At 39.5% G+C, this 23,021-nt stretch overlaps 1 protein-coding gene across 4 annotated transcripts in view; it reads right to left on the reverse strand.

Moving 5' to 3' along the window:
• LOC147727275 (transducin-like enhancer protein 4) overlaps nucleotides 1-23,021 on the reverse strand; it is a 263,396-nt gene that overhangs the window by 43,678 nt on the left and 196,697 nt on the right. For all 4 annotated transcript variants that reach the window (XM_086961337.1, XM_086961336.1, XM_086961335.1 and 1 more), the window contains 6 exons: nucleotides 15,580-15,699; nucleotides 15,016-15,069; nucleotides 6,989-7,141; nucleotides 2,665-2,770; nucleotides 2,280-2,473; nucleotides 2,013-2,089 (listed from right to left, as the gene is read on the reverse strand). In XM_086961337.1, the coding sequence (XP_086817463.1) occupies nucleotides 2,013-2,089; nucleotides 2,280-2,473; nucleotides 2,665-2,770; nucleotides 6,989-7,141; nucleotides 15,016-15,069; nucleotides 15,580-15,699 (704 nt within the window). The remainder of the gene's footprint in view (nucleotides 1-2,012; nucleotides 2,090-2,279; nucleotides 2,474-2,664; nucleotides 2,771-6,988; nucleotides 7,142-15,015; nucleotides 15,070-15,579; nucleotides 15,700-23,021) is intronic.

Below are 23,021 nucleotides of genomic sequence, written 5' to 3' on the forward strand. Positions count from 1 at the left end.
TGAGCAAAGGTGTTACCTTCCTTCGCACTGGTTTAGCAGCTGAAGAGAACAATTACTAACCAAAACATAATCAGTTACTCTTTGCAAAGGGTCTGCTACACCTAGCACTTAAAGTAATGTTAGCTCCAGCTGAACTAGAAATATTTTTTTGTTGACAAATGGAAATTTTTCAAAAGAGGCAGGATTACATGGCACATACAATAAATGCATAATTATGCATAACACGCTGCATCATCCCACAAGTCCAGTGCCCCTGCATAGGACCCAATTGTAGAGCTAGGTAGCACTATCACACACAGTAGATTGGAATATCAGAATATCCTCAGGATAGTGATCAACCCCTACTACAGCGGATGCCTACTGACAGATTTGGAGTGGTACTACAGTCCAAAGCCAGCGCATAAAAGCAAAGAAAACGTCCGAACTGTTTCAACATTCGATTCATAGGACTGCACGTTTGCAAGGAGTATTTAAGGTTGAAGGTAAGCCTTAGTACATGGGGGTTCATGAACCTTAGTGGGTGCCCTCATTAGAGGGAGCGGACGGTCCCCATGCACAATCAGCAGTGGAAAGTCTATTACAAAAGTGGTAACTAAAGTTACACATTTCTTTAATTTGCTGTAGCGCCACATAATTTATCTTAAGTGACAAACCCGGTAATTTAGGTATCTATCACACAATCTTTCAGAGCTATTGAGAAGTCTTTGATAGAAGGATTGAATAGGAAAATGTTTCACTATTAATAACTGCAACAATGCAGATTTTCCGCAAAATGGTGAGAAGAATATGAAGCTAATATCCATGTATATCCTATAATGTATTGCACAGTAGAAAAAACACACAAGGAACTGGGAACTTTAACCAAAATTCATAGACAACCAATGAACGCTTAGAAAACTTTACTTCCAATTTGGCTGTAAACCGGATAGATACCTATTCCAATATGGAAGGAAATACGCAAGGACAGCAATAGTGAACTTACATAAGAAATTGTGGTGTAGTAAAGGAGAGGCAAACAGCATTGTTTTATGGAGTATTTGGGGCACTGTATTTGTTACTTGGATTAACGAGTTTAATGCTTGTGATTTCAGTGTCACAGAACAGTGGTAGCACTGGCGAATTCAAGGCTACTACAGTGTTTAATAAGGTAATCAAAGGATTAAGTTATAATATTCAATTGCGTAGTCAGACTGAGTACAGATAATCTGGTAACATGCCACCTGTTATGAACTTATAAATGGGAGGACTGTATTAACAAGCAATATATAATAATCTGTTATGAGGATGATCTGGGATATGACCATGGGAGCAAAGGCAACAGGAGGAGAAGGAAGAAAAGGAGGAAACATTGAGTGCCCTGATCAGGAAGGTAAGTCAGAAGGAAGAGAGAGGAATGGAAAACAATAAAGGACCAAAGAATGAAAGACATGAATAACCAATTTCGGGGGTGCAGTGGACATGGGGGAGAAGAGACAAAAAAGACCAGGAGAGGGGGTAAAAAAAATACCAGAAGAGAGAGGGCCGGAGGGGAGGAAAGGGCTACAAGGAGAGAAAAGAAATGGGCACATATGGAGGGGTGCTAAAGAGAAGAAAAAGCGGGTCTCATAGGAAGGAAAAGGGGAAGAAAGCAAGCAGGCATGCGAAGGACAGTAGGCAGGTATAAAAAAGCGAGAACAAAACGAGTAATATGTGAGTGGCACAGGGGAGAAAAGTGGGAAGATTGATTAAATGGAGTGGGATTGTGGGTAAAGGTGAGTAATGGAGGCAGACGAAAAGGGGTAAATGGGTTAGTTAAAAGAAGCAGAAAGGAGAACAAAGGAGAAAATGGTTGCTTTTAAGGGGACGAGTGTTAGAAGTTGTAGAGGAAAACTATGTGTTGTGGTGGAATACAGAGGTTGTCAGATTCGGAAATAATGGAAGAAACATGGTATTCTCCAAGTGACAGCAAAAACAATTACATTAATTCAATTAATCAATTAGATTTACGTTCATTTAATAATGCAGAAACTCACGGTTTTCCACCAGGGATTCCAGACAGATTTGGAGGAATTCCTGGCACTCTCATGTGATGATGTGGATCAAAACCAACCTGTCGGTTTGAAAAGCAGAATAATAGATTGCATCATAGATATCATGGTAAAAGAATACATCTACTATACGAATAATTTAAAAATATAGTCCAAAACATTAACATACACATCAAGTGCCGTAGACACTACATCTTCCAATAAAAGAGATACATTAAATATATCTATACATCAACAAAAGGATAAACCTACCACAGGAGACCTTCCATAGGCGGCAGCTGCGGCTGCGGCTGCAGCTGCAGCACTCATTTGAGGAGAGATATTATGAAGGCTAGCATAGGCTGCTCCTGGACTGGTCAATTCTCCATTCATCCCAGCATGTGGCACAATCCCAAATGGAGTAGGGTACGGGCATGGCACCGCCATAGGGGTTCTCAAACTTGCAGCTGGAATTAACACAAATGGATGAGTTAAATTATCAACTCAGTTATAGGGGTGGAACATTTTAGCCAAATTTTGAATCACAAGCCCTACCGAAAACAATTTGTGGGGACGAGCTCCATCAGCTCAGTATCAATACTAAATCACTTTAAACACACGGTCAGGCTATTTAAAGATGAACTTAATAGCGGCTTACCAGGTATCGGTCGCAGACCTGATGACGAGTTGCTCCCTGGGGTTGGAGCATCTGTTCGTGGTGTTGGAGTATTCGACTTTGATACTGGAGTGGTTGACTTTTCATTCTTGGTGGGAGGAAAAAGGTCACACAGTCAATTTTCAACAAAATGCTAGTATGAGGAAGAGGAGTACATTTTTTCTGTATTGTATTCTGGTAATTGCAAAGAAAAATGCACAATTCATTTCAAGACCGGAGTCTACCATTATGCATTACATCCTTTAGTGCTACTAATGCAGCACATTCAAAGAATCTTACAACAGTGAAGCACTACAACCAGAACCATCCAGAAAATAAAGTATAAAACCCACATTTTGACACCATTTTGCTGCTGTGCAGAAAGATCCATGTGGGTCCCATCTGAGCTTCATCTACAACATACCTACAGTACAGGTGATGCAGTTATCTAGGAAAGATATAATCCCAAAACTGCACAGGGGAGGGGATAAAATGTTCAAGAGACCAAGGCGAATTACTTCAGTGTAAGCAATTTACCAAAGACGGGATGCAATTCAAGAACATGAAATGTCAGATTTTAATGTCTGCAGTTACATCTTAATTGAGCAAAGTGAGGTCTATTTAAAATGCAAGCATGGACATAAAAATTTAGAATGCATCGTTGATACAACAGTACCTTCCACCCTGGCTGATGAAACAAAGACCACTTTCGAGTTTCTAAATAAGTGTTGGCAAAGGCAACAGGTCTGGATTTAACGCGCTACACTACGTGGTGTTAGCACATTAGTGTGAGAGACACAAGGAAGGGACCCAGAAGGAGCAGACAGAAAGGGCCATGGTTGCAAAGCAGTCTCTCATGCAGTTCAATACAAGCACGGAGCAGAGGTGAAAGGATACACTTAAAATACCAACAGCAGTAGGTGAGAGATGAATAATTCACCAGAAGTTTTACACACAGAGGTCTCCCCAACAGAGGAGACAGAGATGAATTTAAAGACCCTAGTTGAACCTGTAGGCATCTGTTGGAAAAGAAATCAATTTAAGAGCAGTGGCTATGATATGAGCTTTTTGCAACTGTTGGATCATTATGCTTGATCATTGAGTGCCGCAGAGTGGCCAACAAGTACAGCTGATCCTCATCCTCCATTGTCTGCCATCATTATTAAGCCCTCAGTGACCAATCTAATTACTGTCTCAGTGTCAAACCCTGGTATAAAGTCTGCTTAGTTGTTGTCTAGTAAATAGTTCTCCTCCACAAATGCTTAAATTTGTGAGGTAGCTTTGCCGAGTATGATGACAGTTAAATAGGCTGATACCTGGCCTGGCTGTCTGGATTCAAAGTATGATTTTTCAGGAAGGGCTTATGATAACTTTAATGATGCGGGGACATCTGTGTGTAAAAAAATCTGGTGAATTATTGATCTCTCACCTGCTGCTATTGGTATGTATGTATGTATGTATGTATGTATGTATGTATGTATGTGTGTGTGTATCTATACTACTATTATAAAGCGAGAACTGGGAACCTTTGAGGCGGGTAAACTCCAGAAATACACCATCCACCATAACACCCAATACAGCGTTAGAAAGGGGAGGTCCAGGAGATGGACATAGGCTATACATTTCTACAACATATACATTACGAAGAGCAAACAACATTCCGGAGAAAGTAGTTCCTTGTGGGCGTTGTTCTCAATATGGGTGGTAATATTGGCAGAGGGGCTGTCCCATTCACTCAGTTTCAAGCACTCACAAAACAACAGATTCTGCAACCACACACAAGCACACACAAAACACAGCAACTTCAGCAAGCAAGCTCTAAGTGGACACATAAACACCGTTATATGCACGTCCACTTCAGGACCATTACGGATCATAGTGGATCAAAACACAGTTTTATGCACGTCGACTTGACCAGCATTACGGATCATAGTGGTGACATAAACATCGTTTTTCAAATATGTGCAAAAACAAAAGGTCAGCAAATTCGGAATGTGCAAAGTGCTTAGTACTCACTGACTCCGCAGGGTTCCGAGCCAACATAAACAAAGGGGCGCAGCTTCAAGCCGATCGCGCAACACTCTTGGCTGCGCCTTCCAGCAAACAACATTGCACAAACATCCAATCGCGGAATACTGTTGGCCACGCCTTCAAGCAAACAACAAATGGCGCCACACGCATTACTGAAATAACCAATCACGCAACATTACATGAAAGTAACACATTCATTGAAAAGAAAATTGGGAAAAACCTTCAGCCATTGATCCAACACGCACGTGATTCTAAACGCACTAGGAGCATTATTTCTGTCGGGGCCACTAACGCGGGCAAACAACTGAGCAATACAACAAGGGGGCAGGCACACAACCAAAAACATGAACATTTAAATAACACTCACTAAACTTCAAATTACAGGCGCACTACATTACACATTAAAACAGGGGCGGGACAGGAAAACAAAAACAGGAGAAATTCATAAAGCCTCATTGACATCTATATCTATAGCTATACTACTATCATAAAGTAAGAACTTTGAACCTTTGAAACGGGGTAAACTCGGGAACCACAGCACCAATCCAAACACACAATACATCATTAGAATTGTCAGGGTTTGCAGAGTGACATAGGCTATATATACCCAAAAAATATTAGTTCTATAAAAAATATACATTCATAAAAAAGTAGTCCCTTGGAAGTAGCGCCGGGCGTGTGCGCTAACGACGTGAATTTGCGTGCTGACATCATCTAGCGCGGGGGGTTTGCTGCAGACAGGAGCGCGAGGAGGTCGAGGAGCGGTGGACAGGAGCGCGGACAGGAGCGAGGAACTCAGGCTGAGGTAGGTGAAGCGTGGGGAGGATCGGAACATGTGCGGCTGAGTGAAGCGCGGGGAGGAGCGGAGGAAAGGACTCGGGCTGAGGTGGGTGAAGCAAGGGGAGAAGCGGCCCGGTATCATTCACACACGCCTGTGGAAAGTCTCCAATGTGATACCACATTCACAATGAAAATAAAAGACAGAACGCAAAATAAAAAAATAATAAAGAGAGCCATGTGTGCGTGTTTGCACAGGGCATTGGTCAGCCGGAGATGAGGTTTATTGCTAAGAAGTGGAACACAAAATAAAATAATAATAAAGAGAGACATGTGTACGTGTTTGTACAGAGCATTGGCCAGCTGGAGATGCGGTTTATTGCTAAAAGGTGGGTGAAGCGCGGGGAGGAGCGGCCCGTTAGCGCGGGGAGGAGCGGTGAACTGTGTGGAGCTAATTAGGGGCCCTGAAGATGGCGGGTGCGCAAAGAGGGACCCCCCCGGACAACGTCGGGACGGGCTGCTAGTATATATATATTGATGAATGATTATCTAGGGTTCAACTGTTTGCGTCTGGACAAGCGCTGGGATGCCCAAGGGTAACTGCGCACTATATAACATTTTAAATAATAATAATAATAATAATAAAACATTAAAACAATATGTGAATGGTTTAGAGGAATGTGTGCATTAGTTTTAACTGCTGCCCTTCCCTGACCCGCCTCCAAGTACAGATGCTCAGAAACCAGTCTACATTAGGCAATTAAACATTATTCCTTCCGCTCTCAGTACCAGCAAACAGAAAGGTACTCCCTTCATGTCTCATTTCGACCAATATATGACCGAATTCATAGCCCACAAGACGCTAGCTAGTTGCAAACAAAATATTTGCAACTGGTTTAGAAGTTACTATGATGGATACTTAACACTATTTTACAGCAGTTAACATTTTATTAGCATTTTGTTACGATGGCAATGGATAGTTCTCTCCTAGTCTGGCGTTTTAGTACCACAATCTATTTGTTATTGACAGTGAGAATACCCAAATACAAAATATTGAATCACAAAGCATTCTGGCGCACTGTTCAAAACCATAGAGGGACTGGGTGGAGAGACAACTTCATGCCTAGATCCTCATGGTCATTCCTAAATCTAACTTTTCATGATCTGAACTCTGGATGGTAGAAATATGAGAAACATGTTCACCAGTGGAATCATGCGGCAAAAGGCAGGACATCCCTAAAAAATGTGAAGGGGGTACAATTAAACACAATCACCACCACTCTGGGCAGGTGTGAGTAATCAGTGTTGAATGGTTTATGGCATCAGATCAGCAGTCCAATCAAGGCCATCACCACAAACACAGAAAACATGTCAAACCTAAAACCTGGGGACTTAGCTCGTTTAGGGAGATTTAGTAAAGCAATTACAGAAAATAGCATTTCCCTTAACCCAACCACATGGCATTTCATTTATTGCACTGCTTTGATCACACCTCAAAAAATAATAATCTAAGACTTACATGGCTGTGTTCTTTGGATTTTGAGGAGGGTGTACTGCTAGAAGATGCTATAGAGGCTGGGCTGATTGGCGGATCTTTCTTCAGAAGGCGAGCTTTGTCCAAGCCGTTCTCTCTTGGGGAGTGTGCTGGGCTACCTCGTGGGGAAGTGGGATCCTGTGCAATGAAGAAAATTGGGCATTAAAAGCGCAACACACTTTTTTTAAACTTGCCAAACAAAAACGAATGGTTTATTTTCTTAATTTCAGACAAAGTAGAGCTCTCAGTGTCCAGCGTGCAAGGCTCATCCAGTCCAGTTTGCTCTTGGCATTTCGAGCTTTCCATTTACAATGGTGAAAGTAAAACTGCAAGGAAAGTGAAGACAAAACAAGGACTAGGTAAGCTACTCGGGCCTTACTTGAGGCATACTAGGAGCTCTGTCGCAACATTCTATTTTGTTTCTGAATGCACACAAAAAATCAAGAGGTTTCTTTCCAGACTCGACCAAATGATGATCTGCAGCAAGACACAATGCAACAATCTAGAGGTGATAAATTCAGAAACTGTGAAAAAGTTTGCGCTAAGTTGAAATGCAAAAGAATAAGATGTCGATTACAACAGCAGTTCTCAATAATGAGCACAGTTACAGCAACAGGAACTGAACTACAATCACCGAGTTGCAGCTCAATATTTAGCAAATATTAATAAATTCCAACCACTACATAACATGGTCAAAATCAAAGCAGTACACCATGCTTCAAAAACCATATGTGATACAACAGAATGCGATCGTAGAACAAAGCCTGACTAACATAAGGCAGATCCCTAAATGGAATATCTCAACAAACCATGTACCAAGCTAGCGTGGGTTACATAGAGTACCCTGAAATGTCCAGTGGAAGACACCCAGCATAAATTGGAATTGATGGAAACTGAGAGGGTAAAAGGGTTCCGCTAGGACGTACATGTTCGAACTGTTACAATGTTGTCGGTCATTCTCCAGGGGATTTTAATGGAAAGGTCCATACTTATATAAAAATCATAAGGCAACAGGCAATACAATTATTTATCAAACAATGAGCTTGCCTAGTGGCCACTAACAACAACTTCAGATATGAATTACAACATTTAATTAGGCTCAGCACACTTGTGGCTGGTTATCAATAAATGAGTTCACCCACAAACAATATTACCATAACAAATCTAATACCATCAAAGAATGATGCAATTCCATCCAACATCAATGAAAACCTGCAATGGAGCTTCAAACGGAACATTCAGAGGCTTCATTAATTACCTAAAATCAAGACTTCCTTACCTGGAACAACTCTCATGTAACAGATGGCTCTAGAATAACAATATTGCTGCATTCAGCTGCAAGTTCTAGGACTAATGTCACACTAGGAGCTTAATTAAAAAACTAGTTACTTACCTGTACACTATGGTTCTCCAGTATTATCTTTCATAGATTCACATGCTGGTTTCTTCCCCGTCGTCATGGTGGGAGTCTCCCAGTAAAATAATAACCATAGTAGTAGAAGAAAAACTGCCTGGAAACCATAGAGTAGTAAAACCATAGACAACCTCTCCTCGTCATTATGTGGACCAAATTACAGCAAATCAGCTGCCAGCACCAGCCTACACCATTCCCAGCAGTTCCACCATACCTCAGATTTCCTACCACCCAAGAGTTAGCTTTGTAAGAAACAAGAGATAAAGGTGGTCTACCGAGAAGAAACGGGGAGGTGGGCGGGCACATGTGAATAGTGTACAGGTAAGTAACTCGTTTTTTCTCCAGTATTGTATCTTTCATAGATTCACATGCTTGTATCAGAATAGATAGCAGTCCTTTTCATAGAGCGTTTCTAGGCTAGACCCCCTTTGTCTCAGGGCTCTGCGCCGTAAGCTCTCTTTTTCCCACAAGACTCAGTAAGAAAAACATGTAACAACTTTTGTCATTAAGAAACCTTTGTGTATAAACAACATTACAGAAAAGTAATTGTAAATTTAAAAAACATGTACCTTATTTAAAAAGGTGTCATAGAACTGCTTGTCCCACTGCTGCATCTGCTTTCCATTCTGTGTCCAGACAATAATGTTTGGTAAATGTACGGACATTTGAACAAGTTGCTGCTCTGCATATGTCTGGAAGCGAAACGCCTGCTAGCAATGCAGTTGAAGTTGCCATCTTCCGTGTGTTATGAGCACGTACTTTTGTACACAGAGGTTTTCCCGCTTTTACTTGACAGAAGACGATGGCGGATGCAATCCATCTAGAGATGGAGGATTTTGAAAGAGCCAAACCTTTGAGGTCCTAAGTAAGCAATAAATAACTGATTTGATTTACGAAAAGATTTTGTCTTTTCAATATAAAACTTGAGACATCTACCAATGTCCAAAATACGAAGAGCTTTCTCTGCTGCAGTGCTCGGATTCTTGAAATACGTAGGCAGGATCACGGATTCATTTAAATGAAAGGAAGAAGGTATTTTAGGGACACATTTTGGATTAGTTCTTAGCAGCACCTTATTCGATCTGAATTGCATGAAGGGATCTTGAATTGAAAAAGCTTGAATTTCGCGGACTCTCCTGGCTGATGTGAGAGCAAGAAGAAATGCTACTTTCCATGAGAGAAATTGCAACTCAGCCTTGTGAATTGGTTCAAAAGGTGCTTTCATGAACTGTGACAAGACTATGTTAAGATGCCAAGGAGGCGGAGGACGTTTAATTGGAGGAAATTTCCTGAATAAGCCTTTTAGGAATTCTTTAATTAACCTTTGAGACCAAAGAGATGGACATACTGGAGATCTACGGTATCTGCAAATTGCTGCCAAATGGACTTTAATTGAAGAATGAGAAAGTCCCGATCTGGCTAATTGAAGCAGATATGGAAGAATTTGTTCCGGTGAGGAAGTAAAAGGATGAATCTTATGTGCAAGACACCAGTTACAGAATCTTTTCCATTTTGCCGTGTATGACTTGTTAGTAGACATTGCTGTAGAACTTGCCAGGATTTCACGAAATTCTTGAGGAATATCTAGTGACTGAAACTCATGCTCGAAAGGTTCCAAGCTGGCAATTTTAAAGAGGTCGATTGCGGGTGAAGAATTTGACCCTTGCTCATGGAAATCAGAGTTTGGAATATTGGGAACTTTATCCTGGGCTCCACTGACAATTGCAGAAGTTCTGTGTACCAAAATTGCCTCTGCCAGGCTGGGGCTATTAGAATTATTTGGCAAGGTTCTGATCTCATCTTTCTCAGTATCCTCAGAATTAGAGGAAAAGGAGGGAGAGCATAAGCAAACCCTGATGTCATGACGTAACTTGGACATTGAGGTTCGAATAGCAGGCGCTTTGTCAAGTTGCTCCTGATACCCCCACCAGGACACTGCTCGTTTTATTTGAAAGTTGATGACAAGCTTGTCGTCGAATGAACCTAGAGCTTGAACCCATTGTTTGTCTAGGGATTCTTGAAGTGGTCTCATATGCAAACGGCAGTTGGGAATCAATGGGATACAGGATGACATCATTCCCAGCAAAGACTTGAAGATCCTGATGGAAGTGGACTTTTTTGATTTTATGGATGCTGTCGGGTTTAGAATTTTCGTTACGCGTTCTTCTGATGAAAAAGCTTTCACTTCCTGAGTTTTCAATATTGCTCCGAAGAATTGAAGAGATCGTGTCGGAGTAAGAGAGGATTTTTCTCTGTTTATACGAAGACCTAGTCTTTGGAAAAGATTCATACAGATCTGTAAAGACGTTTGTGTCTCCTGGTACGATGGTCCTTTTATCAGCCAGTCGTCCAAATAAGGGAAAATTTGGAGACCTTGCTGCCTTAGATGTGCTGCAATCGGAGCCATACATTTTGTGAAAACCCTTGGGGCAGACTTCAGGCCGAAAGGTAAAACTTTGAACTGGTAATGGCGCCCCGCTACCATGAATCGGAGATACCTTTTGTGCTTCTTGTGAATCGGAATATGGAAGTATGCATCCAAAAGGTCTACAGAGACCATGTAATCTCCTTTGCAAAGTAAAAGAAGGATTTCCTGTAATGATAGCATGCAGAATGAGATTTTCTATATGTATTTGTTCAGATCTCGGAGGTCCATTACCTGCCTCCATTTGGAAGATTGTCTCTTCTTTATTAGGAAAAAGTGCAAATAGAATCCTGTCCCTTGTTTATCTGATGGAACTTTTTCTATCGACCCTTTCATTATGACGGATAAAATTTCCGCTTTGAGGGCTGCAAGATGTTTTTGATTCCTGCAGAGGGGTGGGTAATTTAGAGGTTTTTAGAAAAAAAACAGTATCTTACTTCCAACTGTAGAAGGTCAAAAGTTCAGTAGAGAGAAAAATCGAGCTGAGCTCAGGGAGACTCCTTCTCACACGAAGGCGGTTGGAAATCTGAGATATAGTGGCTCTGCTGAGAATGGTGTAGGCTGGTGCTGGCAGCTGATTGGCTGTAATTTGGTCCACATAATGAGGAGGAGAGGTGGCCTATTGTTTTACTACTCTATGGTTTACAGGCAGTTTTTCTTCTACTGCTAAGGTTATTCTTTTACCAGGAGACTCCCACCATGACGATGGGGAAGATACAAGCATGTGAATCTATGAAAGATACAATACTGGAGAACAATAAAAGCAAATGCTGTGCTTTATCAAGCTAGGTACTCTAAATCATGTATTATTCAGTGGATAATTATGTTATAAACCCTCCGACTGATGTTTGGGACTGATCATACCTCAACCATGTCAGAAATGGCAGAGTTGTATCATTTTAATGCAATGTACACATTCCGCCTCCTTTTCTTAAATGGAAGACCACAAACCGCTTACATTGAAATTCAATCTCCAAAACCGAGACAACAAAAACCTTTTGTTTTTATAATCAAGGTAAACAATGAAAATTTCACACAACTGTTTGTTGCCAAATCCCTCCACTGTAAATATAATGAGATCATTCTTTAGGTGTTTATAACTACTGGTTTTACAACTAAGGTAGTGGTACCCACTTGGAATAAACAATGGATTCTGAGGAATGAAGACCTTATCCAGAAAGAACCTAAAACTGGAAATAGTAAGATGAAATTGGACTTTGCAGAGGTGCTGGTACCCTTTAAAGTTTGGGTAAGAATACTACAAATGCGTCACTTTCTTTTTTCCTAGTCTATGCAAATACTAGAATACGGTCTACTACAAAGCTTCCAGGAGCAGTGAAATAAGCAAACCAATGGAGGGGGGAATGAAGATATGGTGAAGACAAAGAACACGTAAAGCAACTCCAGATCTTTGAAGTTTAGAAACTTTGGGCCAAGTCTCAAGCCACATATTGATTAAACATCACATGAAAAGGGTGCGCTGGTGATACACTGATGGATACTTTTGTTATCTTGAAATATACACTATTCATTTTGATATTACTACAGGTTTATAGCAAGTTTATAGCCCTATTAATCAGCAAAAGCATGTGCAAAGAAAGGCCATAAAACACGCTAAGCTCATTTCAATTGATTTCTAGACAACTAAAATAATCATAAAGCATGTAACAATTTCAGACTTCAACAATGACAACTAATTAAGCAAGCAATATGTCTGGCTTGTGTTTTGGGTCCCGACTAACATTTTAAAATGCCGGATGCAGTGAAAAAACAAAACAAAAACCTACTGGTGTCTGTATAAAATTATCCATGAGATGCATATTATAATGTGTATTGATTTAGTGTACTTTTGAGGTGTAAAACAGCCCCTCATGTATTACACAAAGCAATCACTCCATAGCAGGTGGAGTGATATTTAAGGATAGTCATTAGAAAGGTGAAAGGGGGATATTCATTTGGGCAGAGCCAAAGTCCACTATAGGAACTTTTTAAAGTATTTGCAACACTAGGTCTTTCAAACACCTGCTCTGTCAAGCTAGACCTAAAAAGTAGACCTTCTCAAATTGACATAACCTACTATAAACCAATGAATGCCTGGATTAGATACAAAACAGACTATATAAAAGCGAAGAAATTACATTTGGGAGCACTTGAAATTATATTTTGAAAACATAAATTTGTTAGATGAAAGAATAAAACACATTCAGTCATCTCTTTGCTGAGCGTCTGATGAAGGGTTTTCAAAGCATGTGGTTCACAATATCCCTTCCACCATCAATTATACAACAAAATAAAGACTCCAAACAGGAGGTGTTTGGTAACGTGCATAAAGTGAAGCAGGCATTTGCTTTAAAGCATTTACCATTCCTTTTCATCTATGAGACTGAAATCCATATCTGTCTGAGTTACCCTTCAAACTGACCAGAAATGGCATGTTGCGCATAAGAGCAAAAAAGAAAGAACAATGTATACAACAATTTGATCAGGGTTTTGAGTATGGTCACCTGCTTGACAACACCAACTAGAATCCAGTGCCACGTCACACATGGGACCTTGACATTAAGCAAGGAATAGTACATAGAGGAGCATGTTAGCAGTTATATTACAGGTTGTACCTCTGCAAAAATATTATGGTCTTTCTACCCAATGGATCTTTTAAAACCCACAGTGGAAACGTTACCAACATGACCATTTACACACTTTGGATTTGGTTATAAAAGGCACTATCACACCTCCAAAGAACATTCTGGCACCTGGGCACTTGAATTGTTATTGGAGCGTCATGCGGTTAGCCTCCTTTTTGTCTACTTCAGAGAAACAAAAAGCAGGACTTCTGACTCCAAGAGGGCTCAACTGACTTAGATGACTAGAACCTGCAAGAGACTTGGTTGGAGGGAACTGCTGCCATAAGCCCCCCTGAGGCACTAGTATTCTGGGTTTTCTGCTCAGTAGATCTCTTAAAACCTACAGTGGATACGTTACCAACATGACCATTTATACGTTTTGGATTTGGTTATAAATGACACAATCACAATAGTTCCAATCTGAATGCCTGTGCACACTATCATGGAGAAGGCACCAAATAATCCAACATGGTAACCCCTACTGCTCCACAAACCCCACAGGGCTACAACTGTGCAGTTCAACAAGCAATAGACTTACAAATCCAATCTATGGTCTTCCAATAGCCTGATCCCCAGATTTGGAGAGTACACTCGGCAATTGAAACAATTACACACTAGACATTCTGAAATGGGAAAAAAATCTGATACAAAGCGCACTTCTCAAAAGAATGAGGGCACAAAGCATGGGTGTAATTTAGGGGTCACCAGACGTTGTAGCTGCGACCCCTGGCTTGCCCCTTGAGATTCCCGGCACTGCCGTTGTCACCCATGAACTCAGAGTTGGCAAAAACAGCCTGGGTTTGGGCTCCACTTTGGTTGTATTCAGTCAGTTTTTTTTGTATTATAATTACTATTAGTGTAATAAAAAAAATGAAGCATGATTAGCTGAAATATGACCCTATCTGGCAGCTGAGGGAAGCAAAAAAATGCTTTTAAATGTACACTATGTGTGTGCTTATGTGAAAGAGAAGTGTGAGTAAGAGTGAATGCATGTGTAAGCATGTGCGTGTGAGTTAAAGTAAAGGGTAAATGGTGTGGGCCATCACTTCTGCTATCCCTGGCATTTTGATTAATTGCCGTCCATGGCACAAAGGTATGTCTGCTGTGGAAATTAAGAGCTTGGCATCTTACTGCAGAGAGTGGAGTAGTAAATTAAGGTGGGCTATTATTTGTAATGATCTGAAGGCATTTTGAGAAAGTTCAAGGGATTTTTGTAAAAAGGACCTGGGATTGCTTTTAATTAGAAGCTGTGGTGGCCCTTGCCCTCGCTTGACATTTAGTTTCGTACTTTTTTGAAAACCTTAATTTTAGTTGGCAAAATTAACAGTCGGTGTCAGTGTCCATTAACTGTAACAAAAAACACACCATCGAAGAGAAATATCAGATATAGCTGTTTTCTAAGTGTCAGACCAAAAGTTTGGTTGTCGTTGGTCTATTCAAAGTAAACATTTCAGTATACAAAATCATGCATTAGCAACCAATGAGATCGGTCTTAAGTTTAATGGACAGCAGTAAGTGATTCTGAAGCTAGAAGAAACAGAAAACAAACCTCATTGGAAACATCAACGACCAAGTTGTCATCACTCTTTTCAGCATCACTGTCCTAGAATGGAAAACAAATTGTACTCGCACAGTACATACTTCAACAAAAACAAATGAAAACGATTACCAGGCAATTCCAGATCATAAAGGTAAAGGTCAATCTGTCTGTTAAGCCACCTAATATGTTACCAAATGCGTAATGGCAGAACAGACAGTACCTTTAAACCAAACACTTATTACTATGTAAAGGGAATTACATTTCCAATTTCATAGTCAATTCCCATAATGTTAGAGTATAATTCCACAAAGCGTGAATACATTTTTAAAACATTGGATATCTTAAATGTTGGATTTTTTGTTGTTGCTACTAATCCATTCAAAGTCTTAGAAATTCAGGAATTCCTCTCCAACCTTTAAAGAGAAAGGAGCCCTGCATATACTACCCGCCAGAATAAAAAATCGAAACTAGGGGCGGGCAAAGTTAGCTAGAGAAATATTAACACTGGATGGACCATGTGGTATCAAATTTTAGACCTGTATGCAAAATAAAAAAGTTAAACAGCACACATACGTAACGGGCTGGCACTTCTTTCTCCTCAGTCTTCTGTTTTTTGCTCTCAGAGGAGTAATCTGTCGAGTTCCTGTGTTTCTCTGCACCTCTAAAGCTGGCCGATGGAGACACAGACGAACTCTTATGGGAGAAAAAAACAAATATGTGAATATATGGATTCCCTTGCAATTCTGGGCATTTCTTTTTTAATGGCTGCAATTAAGAGACCCATGTATTTTTAGTGATATCACATGGAACTACAGTGTATGAAATTTACAGTTTGTACGAAAGGGGCATATTCCAGCCAATAAAGCTTGCTATGCGAGTAACAGGGTCCTTAATTTCTGGGCAGGACAATTTATTGTTGGCATCATTGTAACAATCACAAATGCATTCTGTTAGCAAAAGAAACGTACATATGTATATAAAAAAATAAATATATATATATATATATATATATATATATATATATATATATATATATATATATACACTCAATTCAAAAGCAGCTTAATTCGATTTAAAATATAAATCATAAAAGCATATCACATAGTATTACAAACAGAAACTTGCAGAAGAATAATATGGTTAAAATGGTTAAGAACAATATAAAAGGCATGTGTTAAGAGCCAGGATGAAAGTTTCACATTGATTTCCTCGAATTAATCACATTTCAAACACGTAATAGAAGTAGTAAACATTTCATGTTGTAAAAGTTGTAACATCAAAAAAGCTGGGCTACATTGTCTCCAGCCCAGAATTTTTAAGATTGGCACTATCCATCTTTACACCTTGGAACAGAATAAAATATACAAAATAAGAATGTGCATCGTAGACTGTTGTGACACATCCCACGGGCAAACACCCAAGTTTCTGGACCAATCATTTGTGACCGGAAAACCTATAAGTCTATGAATAGACGAATAGACCCCAGACAGAAACGAGTCAACAACATTTTATCATAACCCCAAAGTTCCGTATACAAGATAGGGCTGAAGGCCATTACATGACATCAACAACTGGTTGCCCAAGATTGTGGGTTTAACAATTTCTTGTGAGAGTCTGATAGACTAAGTTTATTAAACAGTCAGCTGTCAATGTTTTTCTTGAAATTGATGTAATACTGTCTGGTCTTCAACAGTATTCTGGTTGGCCAATGTCATTCATGACTTTTCTAATATAGTTTAACCATGGAATAGAAAATACCCTATGAAGGTTTAAGCAATCATTGAGAATATCCCGGTAGAAGCTATTTGTATTGTTACCCATATTTTATGTCATAGCAAAATAGGTTCAATCTTAATCAAATTAGATATATATGGGATCCCAAGCTCGGCATGACAAATGTTAATAGCAGTGTTATTAGGGACCACCGATAAATATCTGATAAAGGCATTCACAATTAATTCAAGAGGATGAATATCGAAGTGGCCCCTTCAGTATTTATATAGAGCTTACAGCCCCTGACAAGGTGTCCAAGTGCTTTTTGGTGAATAGTACTCTACTCCCGAACCCTAAAAGGATTAGTGGTGGATTATTATAGGGAAATAGCAGTTAACCTGAATGGCGGCCATGCGAGTCTGTTGGTTGGATTGAATAGGATAATGAAGGGATAGAAGAGGGAAGAATGTAGAAAGTGTTATATGGGCGATCATATTAGTATTATGAGGTTTGGGATAAGTAAAAGGTATGATGCAAATGATATGGAGGAGGAAGAGTCTCTAGAAAGGGATTCGAGAAATTATAGTAGTAAAGTGAGGTTAAGGATGAGTCAAAGGAAGGTTACATGAGGGAACAATTTAGAAAGGCTTGTTTGGGAGATCGTGGTAGTAAAATGAGGTTTAGGTTGAGTCAGAGTGGAGGTATTGGGTGAGATGGAGCAGTGTATTTGAGAGAGTCAAATGAGTTATTTTCTCTTCTACAGTAGGAGTAAAGTAATAACTATATAGATGCATAACTACATAGAAATGGTATACATGTATAAGGAACATAATATATCGAAGACTTAAAGTTGTGTTGTATAAACTCAGACTTTCAAGTGTTGCTGTACTTGAAGCTAATTTGTGTATTTTTATAACTTTTTTTAATTTGATCTTTCTCAATATTTGAATAGTGAATCCCCTGTAGATAAAATAGTTATGATAATATTCACATATTGTGATAGACAAATAAAACAGAGACCCATAAGAATCTAATCAAACAACATTTGAAAACTGTGCATTGTCCCATAAACATGTTAAGCATAGAGTATATATACATATATTTAACCATAAGTAATATATACATTTGTTAAGTAGACCTAAAGAACATACACACACACACACACACACACACACACACACACACACACACACACACACAAAAAAAACCCTGCCCAAGTCTTACAAATAAATATATGTCTCGGACAAATAGATGCACATAGTTAGCACCTATTTCGATTTCTAGGAAAAAGAAATGTGGTTTGGTACCTTTTTCATAAAATATCACTTTAGTATCAAAAGGCATAGCAAAGGACACCACGTGCACATAATTTTTACTTGCCTGCTGTGCAACAACTGAATGAAAGGGGTGCTCCCCCCCCCACAAAAAGTACGGGGACAAATTGTGAAAATAAAAAGCACGGGCACAGTTTAAGTGCAGGTGCCCTTAAACTGGTTGTGCTTCCACCTGTGCTGCATATTTCTTGACCAAAACTGGGTCATAAAATATCAGATAATATACCCATCAGTAGTGTGTTGTACTATAAGAGTGCACTCATATAATCTCCCCCTTACTCTTTGGACTACAAGTGTAGAGCAGGCACTTTAGCAGTATGTGCAGAAACTAGTCTAGCTCTTGCACACTTCGAGTGCTAAGGAACAATATACAGTAAACGCTCAATCATAACTGCTCAGTAGTCCTTATCGGATAGGATCATCTCGATGTGCTAAATGAGTGAAAAGGAAGGTTTATAACCACTGAACATAAAAACAATATGGGGAGATGGGGCAGAAAGGACAAACAAGAATACTAGAAAAAAAATTAGGAGTATGTTAAATCGTAATGACCCTGGAAATAAAACGACAGAAAGCCTTTTATACAGCTCATGTGTACACAACATTAACGCTGCACTGGATTGACTGTTACAGCTGTAAATTTATACTATGACACAGCTAAAGAGTCAAACATCACTGAAGTTGATACTCGAGACGGAGTATCAGGGATAAGTATCTTTGACACTGTGTAAGCGAAAACAAAAGAGCTAAAGTACACAAAAACAAACATCAAAACCACCGCCCAAGCAACCTCCCACTATTGTCTTCCAAAAGATCAACCTTTGCAAGATCTTTTATTGGCCTATCTGGTTAGATAGCAAAGGGTACCAGCAATAATGATTGGAAATACTAGGTGTGGAACTCCTCCTGCAAGTATAGACTTTTTAAAGTGTGTGTACAACACATCACTTGCTATAGGATGTGAGCACTGGGTTCTGAGAGACAATCAAGTAGATACACTGTGCAATTCCAATTGTATTGCATTGTATTGTAATTGCATTTATAAAGCGCTTACTACCCCTGACGAGGTGTCAAAGCGCTTTTTCGGCGAGTAGCACGCTACTCCAGGACCCATAGAGGATTAGTGTTAAATTAGTATAGTGAAAAATGAAAGTACATTTTAAGTGGTGGGTAGGTTAGTCAGTATATCAGTATTGTTTAATATGGAATTTGAGAAGTGAACATGTAAATCTGCTAATTCCGATTGAAAAGGGTAGTGGAGGGATAAAAGAGTGAAAGATTTTTTTTTTTTAGGTCTTAGCAATAGGAGGAGGCTTTTGGATGAGTAAGAAAGAGTTTTGGAGGACTCAGAGGAAAGAGTTTAAAAAGGTTTGTTTTAGGGGGTCGGTATAGTGAAAGGTGTCAGATGATGCAAGGAGGGTTAGAGTAGGAGAGAGTCTAGAAAGGGTTATTTTGGCAATCATAGTAGTGGTATGGGGTTTGGGATAAATGAGAGAGTGGATGTAGAGGATATATTGATAGATGTATAGGATGAGAGATAGGGTAGTGCATTGGAAGGAATAGTAGAAGAAGTTTGAGATGTGTCAGAAGGTTGGGCTAGAAGATATATTGAGCGAAGTATATGCCGAGAAATAGGGTAGTATATATGAGAAGGGACTTTGCAGCCCCAGAACCAATTGCACAGCATCACGCCGCTCTGAGCGTGCTTGTATTTTCAAAAAACATTTAACCATTGTAATCAATGTCCCGACTTTTATCTATGCGTTTTTCTCCTTTTTTAACCATTTTTTCTCAGTGTAATCCACAAATCCACGTGCTGGGGTAAGGTGCCAATTTTCAATTTTCTAGTATTCAAACTGTGCCGAGGCCTCTTGAAAGAATACGACAGATAAAACAAGCAGAAGAGGTATGTTGAATTAGCAGGCGGATACGTTTTCTTTTAGATTAGAAACATGCGCGATGATGTGGGGTAGTTTTGTTTCAGAGCGCGATCACGGTAACATGCTAATTAAGTAATCGACATGTATTAAAACTTATAAATCTGTTAAGCAACCCGCTCCAACTACAACGCATTTTTGGGTTATATGAGTTAAATGGCAGTGGATGGTTATATGAGGGTTAAGTACTAGGGAAAGGATGGTTACCAGCAAGGGTTTTGTCAAAAGACTGTGAGAGTAAGGGTGGTTTGGAGGAGACAGTTTATATTTTAACAGGAGGGATTGGTCGCAGAATGAATCTATGACACGATGACAAAACTGGATTATACTATGCACCGGGTAGCAGTATTATTAATTGATTGAGTAAAATATTATGAAAACGTTTTTGTATATACATATTTATCTTTGAAGAGAAGTGCTTAATACTATCTATTTTGTTGTTATTAATTGTAGTGACCCCCGAAGAAGGGCACACAGCTGCCCGAAATGCATTGGGTTTTTACACTAAATAAAAGACTGCTTGTGATGGACTTCAGTATCTGTCGTATTCTTTCAAGAGGCCTCGGCACAGTTTGAATACTAGAAAATTGAAAATTGGCACCTTACCCCAGCACGTGGATTTGTGGATTACACTGAGAAAAAATGGTTAAAAAAGGAGAAAAACGCATAGATAAAAGTCGGGACATTGATTACAATGGTTAAATGTTTTTTGAAAATACAAGCACGCTCAGAGCGGCGTGATGCTGTGCAATTGGTTCTGGGGCTGCAAAGTCCCTTCTCATATATAGTTCTTAACTTGTGGCAGTTGGGCATGCCTTTTCCGATCTGCACGCAATTGTGAACAAAGGTGGATAAATATAATGAATACTTAAAAAATAGGATAAAAACGTGGTGTGCATCCCTCTCTCTGACAAAAAATTGTTTATAACTAAGCCCTACCCTGGGACTGCACCCGTAGAATATTCTGAGAGACAGAACAAGTAAATAATGAACATTTCTGGATCCACGAAGCCGGAGAAAACATCGGAGCCCATCGCAAGCGACAGGGAAATTGCTTGCATTGAAGAAGCAAATGGATAGACTGTGATTGCAGCGGGATTTCCACTAGAGCAAAGACTAGGACAGATTATGTATTAAGTGGTTTTAAACATGCACCTTGGGAAATGTAGTTTATCCAGATAACGAGAAAATGGTAAATGACACTAATTTAGGTTCAGGCCAATCGGGTTGGAGCAAGGGGGAGTGGAGGAATTTAAGAGAGGGGGTGGGAACAAGAGTACTTTCACTGTTGGAGCAACATGGCGATGAGGATAGTTAATTAAAACAAGCAGAAGAGGTATGTTGAATTAGCAGGCGGATACGTTTTCTTTTAGATTAGAAACATGCGCGATGATGTGGGGTAGTTTTGTTTCAGAGCGGAATCACGGTAACATGCTAATTAAGTAATCGACATGTATTAAAACTTATAAATCTGTTAAGCAACCCGCTCCAACTACAACGCATTTTTGGGTTATATGAGTTAAATGGCAGTGGATGGTTATATGAGGGTTAAGTACTAGGGAAAGGATGGTTACCAGCAAGGGTTTTGTCAAAAGACTGTGAGAGTAAGGGTGGTTTGGAGGAGACAGTTTATATTTTGAACAGGAGGGATTGGTCGCAGAATGAATCTATGACACGATGACAAAACTGGATTATACTATGCACCGGGTAGCAGTATTATTAATTGATTGAGTAAAATATTATGAAAACGTTTTTGTATATACATATTTATCTTTGAAGAGAAGTGCTTAATACTATCTATTTTGTTGTTATTAATTGTAGTGACCCCCGAAGAAGGGCACACAGCTGCCCGAAATGCATTGGGTTTTTACACTAAATAAAAGACTGCTTGTGATGGACTTCAGTATCTGTCGTATTCTTTCAAGAGGCCTCGGCACAGTTTGAATACTAGAAAATTGAAAATTGGCACCTTACCCCAGCACGTGGATTTGTGGATTACACTGAGAAAAAATGGTTAAAAAAGGAGAAAAACGCATAGATAAAAGTCGGGACATTGATTACAATGGTTAAATGTTTTTTGAAAATACAAGCACGCTCAGAGCGGCGTGATGCTGTGCAATTGGTTCTGGGGCTGCAAAGTCCCTTCTCATATATAGTTCTTAACTTGTGGCAGTTGGGCATGCCTTTTCCGATCTGCACGCAATTGTGAACAAAGGTGGATAAATATAATGAATACTTAAAAAATATGATAAAAACGTGGTGTGCATCCCTCTCTCTGACAAAAAATTGAGAAATAGGGTAGTGCATTGGAAATGCTAAAATTAGAAAGTGATGAATATATAATTACATTGAAAGTATATAGATACATAATGGAGGTAAGTATATGTAGATTAAAGATATTGATAGAGGCACAGGATGAGAAATAGGGTAGTGCATTGGATATGCTTTTTCAGGAGAAAAGTAACAGACACACAGATCCAAGTACATGGAAGGTACATAGATGCACAATGGAAGTATGTACATGAAGACCAAAGATGGTTTTTATTTATTTATTATTATTTTTTCTCTCAACAACATAATTATTTTACATGTTTATACAAAGTGATACACAAAGATAGGTACATATCTACAGTGGAAAAAAAATGCTTGTATACAGAGGGATATGCTGTAAATTTCTGTTTGCGTATGGTGCTTATGTGGGGAAGAGCCAAATCTTGAGTAGTTTTCTGAAGATAAAATGGTTGTCGGTGGGCCTCATGTTGGGGGGTAAAGAGTTCCATAGTTTGGCTGCTTGAACAGAGAAGGATGTGCCACCCATGGTTTTTTTCTTGTATGGTGGGATTTTGAGGCAAGATGCGCCTTTAGAGCAGAGGTTCCTTTGTTGAATGTGTTTGGTGATTTTATTCCGGATGAAGAGCAGTCCCATTCCATGTATTACTTTGTAGGTGATACAAAGCAGCTTGAACGTGGATCTTCTGGCAACCAGTAACCAAGGCAGGGGAGATGTGGTCTCGCGGTTTGATATGCAATA

Source organism: Lissotriton vulgaris, chromosome 3_1, assembly GCF_964263255.1.
Source record: "Lissotriton vulgaris chromosome 3_1, aLisVul1.2, whole genome shotgun sequence".
NCBI lineage: Eukaryota > Metazoa > Chordata > Amphibia > Caudata > Salamandridae > Lissotriton > Lissotriton vulgaris.